The sequence below is a fragment of the Nilaparvata lugens genome, chromosome 14 (genome assembly GCF_014356525.2).
Source record: "Nilaparvata lugens isolate BPH chromosome 14, ASM1435652v1, whole genome shotgun sequence".
Lineage (NCBI taxonomy): Eukaryota > Metazoa > Arthropoda > Insecta > Hemiptera > Delphacidae > Nilaparvata > Nilaparvata lugens.
This window is the reverse complement of record NC_052517.1, coordinates 8267872-8286589: the sequence shown is the minus strand read 5'-3', so window position 1 is coordinate 8286589 and position 18718 is coordinate 8267872. Positions and strand designations below refer to the sequence as shown.

The 18718-nt window shown below is 35.1% G+C and overlaps 2 protein-coding genes across 4 annotated transcripts in view; both read right to left on the bottom strand.

The window, feature by feature from the left end:
- LOC111043466 (zinc finger protein 771-like) overlaps positions 1-2381 on the bottom strand; it is a 43152-nt gene extending 40771 nt beyond the window's left edge. Inside the window, exon 1 of the mRNA XM_039440713.1 lies at positions 2245-2381. Within this exon, the coding sequence (XP_039296647.1) occupies positions 2245-2256 (12 nt within the window). The 5' untranslated portion in view covers positions 2257-2381. The remainder of the gene's footprint in view (positions 1-2244) is intronic.
- Positions 1-18718, bottom strand: part of LOC111043467 (gastrula zinc finger protein XlCGF8.2DB-like) — a 138967-nt gene that overhangs the window by 73107 nt on the left and 47142 nt on the right. For 2 of the 3 annotated variants that reach the window (XM_039440705.1, XM_022328429.2), the window contains exons 1-2: positions 1730-1936; positions 640-679 (exon numbers count right to left, since the gene is read on the bottom strand). The exons of the other annotated variant lie outside the window; for it this stretch is intronic. In XM_039440705.1, coding sequence (XP_039296639.1) covers positions 640-679; positions 1730-1732 — 43 coding nt within the window. In that variant the 5' untranslated portion in view covers positions 1733-1936. Of the gene's footprint in view, positions 1-639; positions 680-1729; positions 1937-18718 lie in introns of those variants that run through there. 3 annotated transcript variants of the gene reach the window in all.

Here is an 18718-nt window from a genome sequence, read left to right as displayed (position 1 = left end):
TGAAATGAAATTGATTTCAAGAATTAACATATTTCAGTATTAATAAATCAGATGTATTGGTGTACGTACAAACTAATATTTACTGTATCATAGCAGATGATACACAAGTGTACGTACAATGACTTGGATCACAGCAACCAACTGTATTACTATCTTATACAGCTTCTATAATCTCCGACACAGCTATCCACTATAATGGAAGGAGGTGGAAAAGGAAAATTGGCAACAATGCTGTCCTATGAAATCCATTGACTTTTAAGTGAGAATCTCATCACAGCCACTTGATGAAAAAACAGTGAAGGAAATGTACATTCATAAAACATTTTAAAAATGTAAAATAAATTGAATTTAATGAATTCATATTGTGGACCTCCTCAATGATTTGAAATTAGATTTTTCAAAAAGAGCAGTTTATGTTGGAAATTGGTTTGTGATTAGCAAAGGATTATAAATGTGAATAATGAATATTTATTAATTTTATTCACATGATGATAATTTACCTATAATGGTTGATATCGAAACAGGGGATATATCGATATTGATTTCACCTAAGAGAAATAAGACCCTCCATCAAAGTAGAAAGTACTGACTGGATAATTGTGATTGGGATGCAAGTAAATTATAATTTATTTTACTTACAAATACTGTATTCCATAGTCTGGAAAACTGCAGTTTGACTCTGAAAACAATACAGAAAATTCATTTTCAATTATTGTTCATGTAGGGCACAGTACTGCTTCACAAATGAGTACCTACTTTATAAGTAATTGAGTACCTAAGGCGAGGTACCCAACCAGAGTGTTGGGGGGTCGAGCACGCTCCCACTCTGCATCCAGCTGTGAGCAAGGCAGCTCTACTACATTCTATATTCACTGCTTGTAAGCAGGCTTCTTCAATAAAATAGCCTATAGAACCTAGGAGCCTATATAGAACACTAGGGAACTTGGTTCCCCGGACCAAGTTTGTGTAGGATTTGTCCCACACACTGTAGTGGGGAGAGCAAACAACCGTTTGTTACTTCAGTGTCTTTGGGGTCTATAGATGAGTGTTTCAAAGTTTGCAGATGCTGTGTTAGTTTTAGATAAGGGTGGAGTGTTTCTTTCTTCAAGAAGTGATTGGTCGAAATGGTGGTTGCTGGAGAGAGAGGGGTGGTCACATTTGAAACTTTTACACCATCTTAAAGAAAATAACGTAGGAGACTTGACCAATTATTTAAGAATGAGTGAGAGTACAGTTAACTACTTGTTAGATCTTGTAACGTTTCTAATAAGTAGTAGGAAAGATACACTACTTAGAACAGCTATATCACCTGAACACCGCCTCGTAGCTACACTTTGCTACCTAACTACTGGAAGGAGCTTGGAGGATCTAAAATTTACATGTGCAATATCACCCCAATCGGACAAGCCCAGCAAATTTTTTAATCCAGATTGAAGACCGAATTCGCCACGAATTTGGTTGCCAAACCAAACCGTTTCGCGGTTTGCCAAATTTTCACATTCACTGGGGAACTTGGTTCGCAAGATCCAAGTTCCCTAGTTTATGGGGCCCTTTAGGAAATCCTTACATAACCTCATATTTTGGTCTAAGAGGAGCAGGCAGCAGCAATTATTATTTTCTATCTTGGAAATAAGCATAGTATGATAATTTTCAAACATAGATCGAATGATGTATGCTCTACACCGAAATAGGAAATATTAGGTAGGTAGCTTGTTTTGATCTTGCTTACCATTATTTTCGTGTGAATTTCTCAAAAGTGGCAACGATTGGTGTAAATTCCAATGTTATTGGTTGCTCTAAAACTTTATTATGTTGTGTATTAATACTGTCTAATATTGTAATAAATAAGTTATTCGCAAAACAATTTCAATATTTGGACTCTGTGGCATAGACAACACGAATTCAAAGTGCATTTTTTACTTCAACCACAGAATATAAGTGCTGATATGAACATGTTTTTATTTTACTTACATGCTCTAACCTTTATTGAATAGCATAGTATGTAAATATTAATTATGTCAGAATCGATCAATAATGCTTCAGCTTCATTTATTATGATATGATTAAGGATATTATATGGGATATTCATATATATTAGGATATAATTTATTATGATAAGGATATTATATAAATAATTAATACCGTAATGTACCTATTATTGAAATAAATAGACCCTACTGGTTTTTAGGTTATGTAAGACTATTGTGATTCAATGGTTATACAATTTTCAAATAGGTTACTTACTTCTGACTCCATTTTGGTATTCGTACTAGAATTACAAATTTTATAGTGAAATTGGTATTAGGTCAAGATAAAAAACCACCAAATTCTAATAAAAAATTAAATAGAAGACAGCCGTGCACACATTCCACAGAGCAATGACAGTGACAGACTGACAGATCGATCCAGACAAACTGACAAACCACTCTCGGTCAGCAGCTTCTCTTTGTCTCAGAAACAGAGTAACGGCCAGCAACAGTCACAGTTATAACATAGTTATTCAAAAGTACTCTTTGAGTATCTATAGTGAGGTTCACGTTATAATGGTAGTGTACGATTTGCAATGGTGTTGCTATTCTTGTCTATTGTTCAACAAATGTGAAAGAGTTAGGGGTTAGGTTTTATTCAGGTTATATTTAATAATGTTTCATTGGGATAGGTTAGGTTTCTGCTTTAAAATTGCAATATGCTAGAAGGGGCTAGGGTCTAGGTGGAGTTATGTTTTTCGATATTTCAAAGGTAAAAGGATTGGTTAGGGGGTTACGATTTTGCTTTGAACCACATGTTTGTGAACATGTTCATGGAATGAACCACATGTTTATGTTTTGTTCTAAATATGACAAATAAATCTAAAGTATCAAATGTGAAAGGGTTAGAGGTTAGGTTTAATTTAGGTTATATTTAATAATGTGTTATTAGGATAGGTTAGGTTTCTGCTTTGAAATTGCAATATGCTAGAATGGGCTAGGGTGCAGTAAGAGTTATGTTTTTGATGTTTCAAATGTGAAAGGATAGGTTAGGGGGTTAGGATTTTGCTCTGAAATCTAAATTATTGAATGTGAAGGGGTTAGGGTTAGGTTTTTGGGATTATATTAAATAATGTTTCATAAGGTTAGGTTAGGTTTTTGCTTTAAAATTGCAATATGCTAGAAAGGGCTAGGGTCCGGTAGAATTATGCTTTTTGATATTTCAAAGGTGGGAAGATAGGTTGGGATTTTGCTTTGAAATTGCAATATGCTGGAAGGGATTAGAAGTTTTTCAAATAGTTATATTTTTTGATGTTTAAAATGTAGAAGGAGAGGTTGAGGGTTCGGTTTCTGTTTTGAATGACAATATGCTGACTTGGTTATAGTGTTTTTTAACATCAGTTAAATAACAACTGTTATATTTATTAAAATATTTTTCAAAAGTACTCTTCCTTTTATTAAATAAAATGATAATATATTGGTTTTAATGATAAATCATCATTGGATAATAATATCTTCAACAAATAGAATGACGATTGGCTCCAGTTACAGTGCTCGGTAACCATCATCACAAAGAACGTTACATTCAAAGAACTGACTGAATGGAACGGGAGAAACCCGTTGCTAACGCATCGCGATACTGTGCTGTCTGAGACAGAGAGTGGTTTGTTTAAAAACTCCTAGTTCCAAAACTGTTCAATTTACAATTTTATAGGTTACAATCATGTTGATTGACGACTTATCACAATAATTATTTTGAAAGTTTTTAAATGCCAAAATAAATTGCCTTGAAGTTTTATTCTTCTACAAAGTTGATATGTTTATGTAAATTGAATAAGGTAGACCATTTAACTACGAATGTTCCATAAAGTTTATTTTATACTTCTTTGCCTAGTTACTAGACGATGTCTGGATTGTGTTTTAGGTATGTAAGCTTATGTTATTATTTTGTTTTATCAAGTAGATAAATTCTTATAATTTTTTCTATGGTTCTTGTAGCTACTGGTTTTAGTTGAAATTATGTGATTTCGCATAATCCGACTCGGGAAGTTAGAAGGAATTTGAGCTAAAGTCTAGCTGGTCAGCTATCACTGTTATCTCAGTTATTATTAAGATATAGACTTTTTTTTTTAAATAAAAGAGGAGTGAAAAATAAACCGTGCTAGCTTATTTTGATACAATCTAATTCAATTTTAATATTAAAAAAAAACTGTTTCAAAACTAACCTTACTTTGAAGACCGACGATTCTAAATTATATTGATAACAGTAAATCTTATTACAATTCTCGTTGAATTAATTACAATTTTAATGAAATAATACATACGGTAATAATTTCAACCAATTTCAGTTTAACTAATGATCAAATGATGAATTTAGGTTGGAAATAAACTTAGCATAAGTTGTTAATCAAGTCTTAAGCTGCGTACACATATTCGTGCTTCCAACCCGCACCGAGCACGCTCCTCCCTCGTACCGCCCTCGTACCACCATCAAACGACAATCGCACCGCCCACGCACCCATCATGAACGTTACGGAAGATGTTAGATCTTCTCGCGTTCCCCGGTCGAACCACTCTTGGACCCCGGTCGATCATCAATCGCTCTGCTGGAGTGACGTTCGGTTGCGGAGCAGAGCGACAGTCTGTACGCACCTTTAGTTGGTAATCAAAACCCAACAGAATATCAATGTAGCAAGAAGATTTCCTAATAAAAACTACTAATATTATTCAGGCTAGAAACAGAAATGTTGTTCAATTTCTCTATATTGATGTAGATTAATGTAATATTCTACTATGGAATAAATAGGCTAAAGCTGCGTTTACACCAAAGTTAAAAACAACATTTCAATTACTCAATCCAATATAATAGATTCTATTCGATTGAACATAATTTATCATATGTTCAATCAAGATCTGTTCAATCTAATAGAATAAGGATTAAGTTATTAACATTTTGTTAATAACCTTGGTGCAAACCCAGCTTAATACGCTACCGGTACTAATACATGAAAGGAAGACTTTTAAAAATAAATAGCCTGGGTCCACATAATGTTATGTAAAATGACATCAATACCTATATTATTTTAATCTTACTAATATTATTATATACTCATAATCTTATTATTAGAGTATATACCGAAGGTACAATTTCTTAGCGACGGCTCTAGCATAGACGCGCGTCTAGAGTCGTCGATTAGGAATTATACCTTTCGGCACAAAGTAAAAGAGCTGTACAGAAGCGAAGAATTTTCTGTTCATTAACAAGATGCATTGTATTTTATGGGAAGCACTGTCGAGTGGAATAGACGAGCCTCAGCAAAATGCATGCTTCCTGTAAACAAGCGGAAAAAATTCTTTTGTAAAGTTTATACCTAACGCTTACCTTCTGTACGCTGTAACCTTACTATTTACGTAATTGTTTGTTTTAATGATTTTTCATTCAATTAGGAAGTTCCAATTCACCTATATTTGTTGAAATTACACTTTATTTTAATTGAGAAAAATTAATTTTATTACTTAGTCAGTTCTGTTATTATTTTTACAGATTTCAATTTATACTGCAGCAAACATGGAGCAAAGGATCATATACAACTATCCAATCAAGGAGAAATTCGACAAAACCAGAGTTTCAGCCGCGCGATTTATACAAGTGGATTACTTCTAATAACAAAGAGGCTAACCATTCTGTAAGTTGAACCTACTTTAAATAGTTTTTCAACAAACGTGGGTTTTTTATTCATCGACGTTTCAACAGCTCTCTAATACTACAGTGTATTTCTTAAAATTACGTATTGCAATCAATTTATAAGAGGGTGAATCAAATGAAAACCTTAAAACGGTTATATATCATTTATTTTGATAACTAAGTGAAACTTGTATTTATAACTCTCTGAGATACTCTCCTTGAAGTGTTATGAAGTGTTCCACAGCTTTGGAAGTGCATGGATACCATGTTTGAAGAATTCTTTTGGATGTGCCTGTAGTCACTCGTGCACTGCGGTTTTCACTTCTTCATCACTTTGGAAATGCTTTCCATTGCATCTTTAAGATTTCCGTACACATGAAAGTCACTAGGGGCGAGGTCTGGAGAATAAGGTGGATGAATGAGGCATTCAAATGGGATATTCTGGATAGTTTGAACCGAGAGACGGGCTGTATGTGGTCGGGCGCTGTCATGCTGTAACAAAACACATGAAAGGAGAAGTCCTCGCCATTTACTCCTGATTGCTGGTCGAAAATGAGTTTCTAAGAGATTTGAATAAGAATTAATGTTTACTGTCATTCCCCTGTCAATGTAATGCTCCAAAATTACTTCGTTCACATCACAGAAGAGAGTCAGCAAGAGTTTTCCTGCTGATCGCTGATTTCAGAATTTTTTGATTTTGGCGATGAGCTATGGCATCATTCCTTTTCGTGTATCTGGTTGATGACAATGTTTGTTTCTGGACAAACATGAATCACCATACTGTACTGTCATCTTGCGATGAATTTCCATTGGTTTGACACCTTCACTGCTCAAGAAACGAATGACTGATCGCTGATCTAATGCGGTGCATATTGATAATGGGGCGGCCATATTGTAACTGAAGTCACTGCTAATTGTGTGTAGCAAGGTCACTAACGCACCTAGTAGTCATTGTGTAAGCTTCAACGAACATCCCTGCCAACTACCGGATCAATCCTATAACTTATCGAAACTTTACAACACTTTTAAGGTTTTCATTTGATTCACACTCGTAGTAATAAAAACCATGCTGCGCTACCTTACTGTTAATTGCGAAAGCAATAAATTAATGTATGTTTTTCATCTTCCGTATTTTTAGCTTATTTATAATTCAGTTACAATAAAAATAACACACTGAACTTACTGATATTCAAGTCATGTGACCGGGAAGTGGCCGTTAGCAGGGAGAGCATGATGTTTTATGCAAGCCCTGAGGATAATGCAAGACATTCACGGCCAAGTATGAATTGTTTGAATTGTGCGTCAATATACGTGTAAGGTTTTTTGAAATTATTTTGCATTCAAGGATAATATGATAGGAATTTTCTCCTTAATTCAATACTATATTAAATTATTTATTGCTTAATCATGTATATGCAGTATATGCAGGTAATGTATATGCAGGTATATTGCAGTCGGTGTTGAGCCGTGGCAGCGGACGGAGCTCCAGATAAGATAACACTGTTTCTTTACTTTCATTGCCCAATTCAAGTAGATTTCTGTTTAACCTAATAGCGTAGTAATATATTTTTCAAGTAGATTTCTGTTAACCGCTAATACTGTAATAATATATTTCCGTGTCAAATTATTAACCTCAACTCAATTGTAAGTTATCAATGGAATTTTCTCTTTAAAATATAAACGTTTCATTGCCTAACTCAAGTAGATTTCTGTCCAATCTTATATCTTGATAAAATAATTTCCAGTGTCAAATCATTAACGTTTTGGTAACTAAATTCTAATTTCTCCAGTGAATTTTCTCTTTCATAAATATAGTTATTTTTAAAGTTTAATAGAGGATTCTGTTCATAAACTTCGTAGATATTTAAAAATAGAAATAATAGAATCTAAATAAATATCCTAAATAAACTTATCTTAGATCTATATCCAACCCTTACATCAATAATACAATTTAATTATATAATTATTACCTATTCAAGTATAACTGATATTATATTATTAAATGTAATAACATAAAACCTCAATTATTAATCGTACATCCTAAATTTTAAAAACCATATTATAGCTAAAAGTATAATAATAATATGAAATAAACTCATCTTTATTAGTTTACCGAATATTTATTGGCCTAACTAAGGATATAAACACAATTGATAGTGTGTTATATTATTATTATAGTGTTGACCATTAATTGCTATTTCACGATAATAAAACATTTTATTATAGTTTGCTTTTTCAAGTCCTGAACTTTTCGTTTCAGGGTGAGAATAGTTAATAATTTTTTTCATGTAACGTATTCACAAGGTTTGCTCTGTTGCAAATAAGCGTTCCCTAGCAGTTCCCAGCAAGCGTTGTGCAGGGGTGTGAATTGTAAACTCTGTATTGCCTTGTTGGGTTCATTATCTCGGGCTTGTCCTGGGCATGGACGGGATACGCCCGATGTGCTTACGGGAGTTTTAAAGCGAGAAATTTCGTAGTTCATTTCTACCTTGTGGCGAGAGGGGACTGACTTTTTTTTTTCTCTCTTCTTTTTTTCTATTTAATTGCGTAATTATTCAAACTGTCTATTGCTACTTCGTTCTTTTTAGTTTCATTAGCTTGATTTCTCCTGATTGGTTTGGTTCATATCTGATTGTTTTTGTATAGCTTGGACTGAAACAGTAATCTGTCTTATACTTTTATCTTAAACTGATAACGCCAACGTAAAGTTTTTAAATCTCAACTACGATAATAGGAACGATCAACAGGTAGTTTTATTGATACTTTCGTACTGAATTATAATCTGATATTTTCTCACTGTAAAAGACTAATCCAATTCTTTTTCTTATTGCATTTCAATTATCATTAAAACTTAATTTACTGACACGATTCTTTTGTCCTCCTCAATTTACCAATACACATTAATACAACAAAGTTTTTGCACATATGTTTTCTGACTGTTCAAATAATTTTTTTTTCTTATAATAATATTAGACGTTATCTTATAATAATATTTCTTTAATGATATAAATCAGAGAAAAAATAGGGTAATTAACTGAACTACAATATCTAAATTAGTATAATACACATAACTTTTTTTTTTTTTTTTTTTTTTTTTTTTTTTTTTCGGTGTTTTTATTAGTTATTAATATTCATTTATTGTTTATGTATGTGGGCCTGTAGCTCGATTAACTCATAATTTTGTACTCTTTGGATTTCTGTATTTTTTAGATAAACATATCAATCATAAGTACTATAGGCATGGAAAACATGCAATTGGGTCTTACCAATAAAGGATGCCCAAAACTTTCATATGATGGGTATGATTACAGAAAGGGGTTTCAAAAGGCAAACGGTGATCTTACATGGAGGTGTCTGGATAGATCGTGTAAAGCTCATATGACCACGGATAAACAGGCAAAAAATATAGTGTCTGAGCCAAATGATCACTGTCATCCAGCAAAGGCTCAGGCATTTGATGCTAATGGATCGGCTGTAAATGTAGTCTGCTCAACACCAAGTATTTCATGTAGGGAACATATCTCTAACTATGACTCTCTCACCAAAGGTGAGAGTAATGTGAATTTGTCTATAGTCTCGTTTAATGATAATGAGAAGGGCTGCGGTTGTTTTAGTATGATTGAGAAGCTTACTATAGAAAGAATAATCTAGTAGTGGAGAATCTGAGGCTTAGGGAACAATGGTGTGCTGCTATTGATAGGTCAATTGTTAACGATCTGCGGATTATGGAGCTTACTGACCGGCCTACAATGAAAGAAACCAGCTCGCAGACACTTTTTGAATGCATGGGAAAAAAAATCATTACTGATGATGAAGGGGTAATAGAGAATTGTAACAAACTTCCTTTTGGAATGGACTGGAAAGAATTGCATCTCCTAGTTGAGGAGAATACTTCAATGATGGATCAGATCATCATGTTGGGAGATGAGTTGGAGAGAGCCAAGGGGGTGCTGACGCGGCTGGAGGGCATGAAGAAAGATTTTGAACCACAAACTAGTGGAAAGTATCGGCTCAGACCAAAAAGGGAAGCTAGTATTAGAATATGGTCCGATAGCCATGGAAGAGGCTTGAATAATCTCTTGAGGGAAAAGTTGTCTACTGGTACCAGATGCTATTCACAGGTATTCTCACATATTGCTCCTGGAGCTCCTCTGGAAATTGTAATGGATGAAATGTTGTTGAAAAAGGAGATTGATAGCACTGAACCAGGTGACTATGTTGTATTGGTTGGGGGGTCAAATGGTTTTGATGCAGATGGCTTTTCTCAGGATTATGTTGACCGATTCACTGGGAAATTGATGAGAATTGTCAACAGTTATAAAAATGCAAAGCTTATTCTCACAACTATTCCTTATCGATATGACCTGAAGGAGGACTCAATGATTAATGTTACAATCAAAAGGGTGAATCGAGTAATCCGTAATATCCCAGTTTCTTTTCCTGATTACTCAATAAATATTGTGAATTTGTGGACTTACTTCAGGTCTCTACATACTGTTCATGGTTTGCATCTGAATAAAAAAGGGAAATTAAGGTTAGTTGAAGAGTTGTTTGGTATCATCAACAGTTATTCTGTTACTCCTGCTGACATTGATCTATTGCAGCCACATTCTGAGTTGTCTAAGGTTTCCTGCATGGATCGTGGAGTGCAACTTGATCGATCTCAGTCATTTTCATGTGGAGAGGCTTCCATCTGTGATGCAGGCGATTTTTTGGAGGTGAGCACTCAGCGTTTGGGAATAGTCTGACATGTGATGGAGTGAAGGGGTGTGATGAGTCTATTGAGAAGGGGCAGTGGATAGCTTTCTTGTTCCTGAATATACAGGGAGTCTCCAATAAATATGATCTGCTGGAGGATTTTTGTGTGAGAAGTGATTGTTTTGACTTTGTCTGTGTATCTGAGCACTGGCTTGATAAATCTGCCAAAGATCAGTGTATTATTTCCGGTTTTAAATTGGCAGCATTCTATGCTAGAGAGGAAAGAGCCCATGGGGGTACTTTGATTTTATGTGCTGATCATATAGTTTTTCAATCAGTTGACCTTTCTCAATTCTGTGTTGAGAGGCACATGGAGGCATGTGCAGTGCGAGTGCAGTCCCATAAACTTATTATTGTCTCTCTGTACCATACTCCTGATGGTAACCCTAATTTGTTTTTGGAAAAGTTGGAAGAGATTCTTTGCTATCTTAATAAGTGGTGTAAGTATAGGATTGTCCTTGGAGGTGACTTGAATGCCCACTTCGACATCCTGAGGGATCAAAAGACTACTAGAGATTTCATCAACTTACTTCGACAATTTGATTTCTACTGTTGTAACTTTAAACCCACTCGTAATCTGGCTTGTCTTGATAATGTCTTCTCTAATGCTGATTTCAGTGATGTTAAATCCAGGGTTCTTCCTTGCATTTTTTCGGATCATGATGCGGTAAAATTTGAGTTGAGAGATGTATTGGATGGATCTGATGTCAGTCACGATGTGGACAGTTCAGTGAAAGCTTTCAGATCTCTTTCAGCAGAGAATATTGAACATTTCAAATGCTGTTTATCTCGCATTGACTGGAGTTTGGAGTTGAGTTTGTTGGACTGTGATGTTGGCTCCACTCCTTGCTCTCCAGCGGCTGCAGTTTTTCAAACATTTTTTAATACTTTGATGTACCATTTTGATTTAGCATGCCCAAAAAAGTATACAAAAAAGGGTACAATCAGTTGTAAGACAAAGAATCTGAACAAACCTTGGTTTAGTAGGGAGTTAGCTGCACTGCGTTTAAAGGTGATGGCAGCCTATGATTCTTATAAAGTGTTGGGGACTGATTTTGCAAAGTCCGAGTATAAAATATTGAGAGGGAGGTACAAGGAGACAATAAGAATGGAAAAATTGAACCACAATGGCCGGGTCATTGATAGCTCATCTAATAAGTGTAAAGCAGCTTGGACAATTATAAATAAAATGAGGCCTGGGAAAAGTAAACAAAGCATTACCCCAATTCAGCCTGATACTTTTGCACAGTTTTTTAGTAAATATATTGAGGATATAAGAAAGGGGATAAAGCAGAATTCCATCCCATTTCAGGAGTTGCTGAGGAGCTGTCCTGTCTCTGCTAAAAATTTTCATTGGAGGCTTATCACACGGGATGATGTGTGCAGAGTGATTAAGAATCTTAAACCCTCAAGATCTAGGGATTTGTATGGTTTCTCTAACTCTCTAATGAAAGAAATCAGTGATTTGGTTGCAGAGCCTTTGGCTTTATGCATTAATGCCTGTTTAAGAGATGGTGTTTTTCCTGATTTTCTCAAGATTGCCCGTGTGTGTCCAATTTTCAAGAAGGGGAATAGAAAAGATCCAGCAGACTATCGACCTATATCGCTTATCCCTGTTCTGGCTAAAGTGATTGAGAGTTTGGTGGCAGAGCAGTTGAGTTCATTTTTTGAAAGCTCTGGTATCTTCACGCGCTCTCAATATGGTTTTCGGAAGGGAAGGTCCACAGTTGAAGCCATTGACGCACTAGTAACTGACATACTCAATGCATTTGAGAGAAGGGAGTTTGCATGGGGAACCTTCTGTGACCTAAGTCGTGCATTCGACTGTGTTGATCACAAAATATTAATTGAAAAACTTAATTTCTATGGTGTTGAGGGTTCAGTTCTAAATTTCATTGGCTCCTACCTTAGTAACAGAAAACAGACTGTTGAAGTTGATGGTAGATGGTCCCCTGTGGTGAATGTTGAATGTGGAGTGCCTCAGGGCTCCATAATGGGACCCCTGCTATTTTTGATAGCCATAAATGACCTACCCAATAATGTAGACAGCAACACTTACATATATGCAGATGACACAACTCTGATTGATTCAGATTCTGATGTGTTGGCTGTTGGTGAGAGAGCTAGAAATTCAACAAAACAGGCTTCAGACTGGTTCTCAGCAAATGGCTTTCTTTTGAACCAATCCAAGACTCAGATGGTTGTCTTCAGTTTAAGACCGTACAGTGGAGACTCCTTGGTGACCAATAAGGCCAAGTTTCTGGGTCTGATTGTGGATAGGGATTTATCATGGGCTCCTCATATTGATGCAGTTCTGGATAGGCTGTCTCGAGTCAACTTTCTGTTGTCGCGTTTAATGTGCTGTGTACCATTAGAATATTTTAAATAGTATTAGTTGGTTAGTAGTATAATAGTTAATGAAAATAGCTTCATAAAATACTAGGAGACGCAGGGAACGAGAAGTTTTGAAATTCTTAAGAACTTATCATAAAACTAGTGGAATTGCATTTATTCATAATTCAATTTATGTTCATACAACATACAGTTGAAATGTCCAAATATATCTCTTTATTTTCAAAGATGGCATTGAAAAGATGTTTTCACATTCGGTATTTATAGCCTGTTATGGGTGGTGCAAGAAAACTGGAAATTTTGAAATAAAGTCATTAACACTAATAAATTTCATGAAAGAAGTGGATTACCAATGGCATGACATGTATTCATTATGCAATTTATGATTCTCCAATCAAAATGTCCGAAAGTACTTAGTTTCTTTTTGAGATAATTAAAAAAAGATATGCTCACAATTAATTGGCGTTATGGTATATAGAGCAAGGAACGGGATACTTTGAAATAATGTACTTTCCACCAATAAATTACATACTAGCAAATTACTAATAAAATGGCATATATTCTTCATTTCCTGTATTATTGGAAATTCTAAAAATGTTTCTTTTATATTCAAGATTACATAAGAAGGATGTGGTCTCATTCAGCATTCACTTGAAATTCTATTTGATATTTCAGTGTGATATTCTGTGTGATATTTCAGGCAGGTAGACAAGCAACCACCCTAGAGCCAGTGGGCAGCCGATCGACGACCCTGTCACAGTAGCCAAGTGCTCCCTGTAGCTGGCGCCGTCTCCAGGGGCCCGCGAGGTGGATGGAGGCGGTGGAAAGGCGAAATGAATGACAGACGCCCGGTGATGGGGGGGGAGGATATTGATGCTGGGTGAGTGCAATTTTAGTTCTAGAATGATTCATTCTAAAAATAAAGTGAAATTGAAGAATAGTCACACCCATTTTGGAAAACTGTTTAAAGTCTAGGACTTAGCTAAATCCCGAGCTCGGAAACCGGGCCTTAGTCTTTTTATTTAATTGACCGAGCGAAGTGAGGTCTAAGATTCAAGCCGACGGTTTGGCATTTCTCTTAATGTTTAAATGTTTGAATGTTTGAATGTTGCGCATTTACGGCAAAACGATTTTCATGAAATTTGACAAATATGTTCCTTTTTTTGCGTGTCGACGTATATAAAGGTTTTTGGAAATTTTGCATTTCAAAGATAATATAAAAGGAAGAAGGAGCCTCCTTCATACTCCAAAATTAGAGTAAAAATCAGACTATAGAATTATTCATCATAAATCAGCTGACAAGTGATTACACAGATTTGTGGAGAAGCCAGTCTATTGCTGTATTTCCATAAGGTCTACAGTTTCAATCAGGTACTTGTGGATGAGAATACTGCGTGAGGTCTACTGTTCACAGAACTACTAGTATGAATAATTACCACAATATCAACTTCTCAACTACACAAAAACTATTGAAATAATTGTTGGGTCGATTTGATGTCAGGTTTCGAGTTTGGTTAGCTCGATGGTGCGCTCTCAATCTAACGAGCAGGCATTCACCGTGTGGCTATGACAAACTATGCTCTGCCTCCATTTGCACCTGTTGGACCAATCAGAGGCCTTCGTCTGGACTGTCATAGCCAATCCGGTTCAAGCACTCTCGTCTCTACCAGAACTTGAATCGCAGTCTGAGGTATCTACTATATTCATTCATACAAACGATATTCAGTTCATTCATCAAATCGTTCGTCCAGTTATTCATTTATTCTATGTCGTGTTCATAGTCTAATTTATCAAGCATAAAATACATTATTAATTGACCGAGCGAAGTGAGGTCTAAGATGCAAGTCGATGGTTTGGCATTTCTCTTAATGTTTAAATGTTTATATATGTTGCGCATTTATGGCGAAACGCGCTAATAGATTTTCATGAAATTTGACAGGTATGTTCCTTTTTTAATTGCGCGTCGATGTATATACAAGGTTTTTGGAAATTTTGCATTTCAAGGATAATATAAAAGGAAAAAGGAGCCTTCTTCATATCCAATATTAGAGTAAAAATCTGGTGTGGCGCACTCACACAACTTTCCTTGCCGTTATGAAAATTGATCACCTGACGCTAGTGTTCCCGCGCATCTCAAGTCTACTATTCAAAGATTTGAGCCAGCTGGTGACAGGGCAATAACGCTGGAGACACACGAGGTCTGCTATCTCTTCATAGTGAATCATTTAATAGAATCAACAGTTGCCAACAGTTTGCAATTGGATAAATAATATTTTCTCGAATTTCGAGCTTATTTTTAATGTTAGGTGAAAATGTTACTGTACATTAATTGTAGAGATTCTCATGCTTAATCTTTTCCACTCGAAAGTTTTTGTTTAAATTGTATCTAAAACCGGATAACTGAGAATCTAAAATCAAACTTTGCATTGATGGGGCAGTGCTCCTGAAATTTTTACAGATATGAGACTTGTTGCAGTTGATAGAGCTTATCAATGACTTTTTAAGGTATGAATTTGATCAAAATCTTTGGAGCCGTTTTCGAGAAAATCGCAAAAAACCCTGTTTTTGACAACATTTTCGCCATTTCAGCCGCCATCTTGAATTGCATTTGATTGAAATTGTTCGTGTCGGATCCTTATAGTATGAGGACCTTAAGTTCCAAATTTCAAGTCATTCCGTTAATTGGGAGATGAGATATCATGTACACATACGCACATACACTTATACACACACACACACACACACACACACACACCACACACACACACACACACACAAATACAGACCAATACCAAAAACAACTTTTTTGGACTCAGGGGACCTTGAAACGTATAGAAAACATGAAATTAGGGTACCTTAATTTTTTTGGAAAGCAATACTTTCCTTACCTATGGTAATAGAGCAAGGAAAGTAAAAATCAGACTATAGAATTATTCTTCATAAATCAGCTGACAAGTGATTACACAGATGTGTGGAGAAGCCAGTCTATTGCTGTATTTCCATGAGGTCTATAGTTTCAATCTGGTACTTGTCGATGAGAATACTGCGTGAGGTCTACTGTTCACAGAACTACTAGTGTAATATACATATAATATACATGTTATACAGGTTCTTGCTTCCATAAATTATGATGCAAATAAACAAATGAATTTCAAATCGCTTAACAAAGAGTACTACTTGTCTTTTGAAATACAACTTCATACTTCTAAAATATGGAGCATTTGCTTCATTTTCTATGAATGAACGTGAGCAAAACCTTTTGCTCATGCTCATCAAGAAAATGGTTTGAGCATTTGCTCAACTTGCAGCAAATGCTTCAAAAAAGGTGAGTCTAGTCTAGAGCAGCTTTTCCTTTTCACCTTTGGCTCATTGTAAAATAGCTCAACTTTCGTCGTTTTAGAGCCATGAAGCTTGACTCTCCTTCCAGAAGTCTTTCAGGACTACGTTCTCCTCATCCTTACTTAAGTAAACGAACACGAAACCGAAATTTAAAAAACGATTTATTCAAGAAACAAACCGGCATAGTGACTGCCCAAAATACAGAAATGAGACAAATAATCTCAATTACAAGAGCTTATACACTATTCCAAGTGCTGTTTCAGCTACTACACAATAACAATGGGTATAACTGATATTACCAGATGTAGACCATGTTTCTGCTGAGCACTTCACACAGTTCCATTTTTTGTTTTTGATGATGACACACAAAGAATGATATTTTGCTTCACAGGCCGGACACGAGACAGTTTTTTGGAATCACTATTGTTGATTTGTTTTTTGCAGCTAGATCACTCTTCACTCATGTTTGAATTTTCACTAGATATAAAATTGAATTTAAAGTTAAAATAAGATATTACAACAGTTTATTTGATAGTTATTTGTATATCTAGAGTGAAAATAGCTGTTTTTCTCCCTGAGGAAAAAGTTTGAAGCTCGAGGTGAAGCCGAGGGCAACAATTTTCCTGAGAGAGAAAAAACATTTTTCACTCGTGTTATACACAACATTTTTCCTCCACCTACATTTTTATAAGAGCTTCAAATAAAATAATTTAAAAAAACGTACGTGACCAAACAATGTGATACAACATAATCTAAAAAGTAAACAGAAACAGCTGGCTTGTAATCACAGTTCTCCGCCGACAGCGCTATCTGTCGGCAAAAGTTGTAACAACAATGGTCGCATCAACTACAGCTATGATGAAGTTCCAAATTTGATTAGTTAATGAGGAATATTCGTTGGCTGGTATTTTGAATTGCATGCAATATGAAAAAATATTTATACATTTTTTTAGTATAGTGATATGAAGTTTGTAATAATTTTAGCATACACACATATATTTCATATGTTGATCAAATCTGGTGAGGTATTGCATTTAGTTGGCTCAATGACTGACCACTCTATTTATGCTTCCTCGTTTGAGCTTAGACCTTCTTACCTATTACAATGTAAGTTTTTAAAATAGAGATGCTTCCCATGTTATTTAAATGGAGTCACTTTTCCTCCCTAGGGAGTTTTTCTGTTTTTACTACCGAGAGCGAAAAAGTGACACTTTAGTATTATGTTCAGGGAGTAAAGTAAGTACTTTAGACAGTAGGTGGAGGAAAAAAAATAATAGTAGTATAAGTATATTAATAAGTTGAATAATAATTATAAATAATTCTATTGATTCACTAGGTTAAAAGTAGGCTGTAAGATTAACACCAGGAGGCCGGCAAAAAACTTGTTACACAACTTTCACTCTGTAGAACGATATAAGAAGCGATGTGACTGCATCGGCTGCCCCATTAGAACTGAAACCGATTAGCTCCTAAATCATCATCACGAGGGTTGTTATCTCCGTTTCCAATTGATTATTCATATAATTGTTTGGTGATATTTCTCTGTTGTCTATTATTTCGTACAACAAGTATACTATTTTCTGCTCCTAAATCATGAGGTTATTACCTCGGTTTTCCAATTGATTATTCATAGAATTGGTTGGTGATATTTCTCTGATGTCTATAATTTCGTACTTAAATACCATCTTGAAATGCACTGCAGTTTTCTTGTCAATCATGTTCATCGTTAAGAACCAATCTCAACAACTACAATCTAAAGTACACCTTAGAGTAATCCATCATTTTCAGAGTAGCAACATCTTCTTCATAATATTATGATTTGTCACAATGTACTTCTCTTCAATGTATAATTATGATTTTCAATCATTCCTGTCTTTTTTGGCAACATACTCCCAGGACTCACATTATTTTTTGGGCTTCAAAGAAGTGACACCTCAGTTTGCCAATTTTCAACTTGGAGACTGTTTCGAAGAATCATTTTTTATTTATATTTTTGTGAGGATGTCCACATGAGTATCTGATTTCTGAATGGAGTGGGGGTGTAACAACCATAAACAGTTCAAAACGTAATAGGGTATGGTTTCATTGTCGTCTCGAAATTATTTTTTCCTAGTACATATCAACGTAACAAAACTCATTTTTTCAGTTATTATATTAGCGTATGGCTTTGAATGGTGGGGAGACCCAAGGGTAGTTTCACCTCGCCGTATATAGTCCAAAGTTCCCTAATGGGAAACCGGACACTAAGGTTATAGTCAGCACAATACTTTAAATATTACACTTTTCACTTCGGAATAAAGTACATTTGATGTTAAAAAGTCCAAACATATACAAAACGAAACAAAACTATCAGTTACAAACTATTGTTCTATAAAGAAATATTGAAATCTTGGTGTTTATATAATTTCCAGCGAGAATTCAGCTCCACTATTGATATTATATGATACGACTTGAAGTTGTCAAAATCTTGACTCGAAATTCAATCTATTTTGAACCTTTTAGTCTTTAAATAGTCACAGTATCCCTTGTATCAACATCCCAATTTCATAAGGTGAAAACAATACCATTTTCGGAACATCATACAGCTTAGCAAGTTCAGCCTTTACAAAGAAAGCAA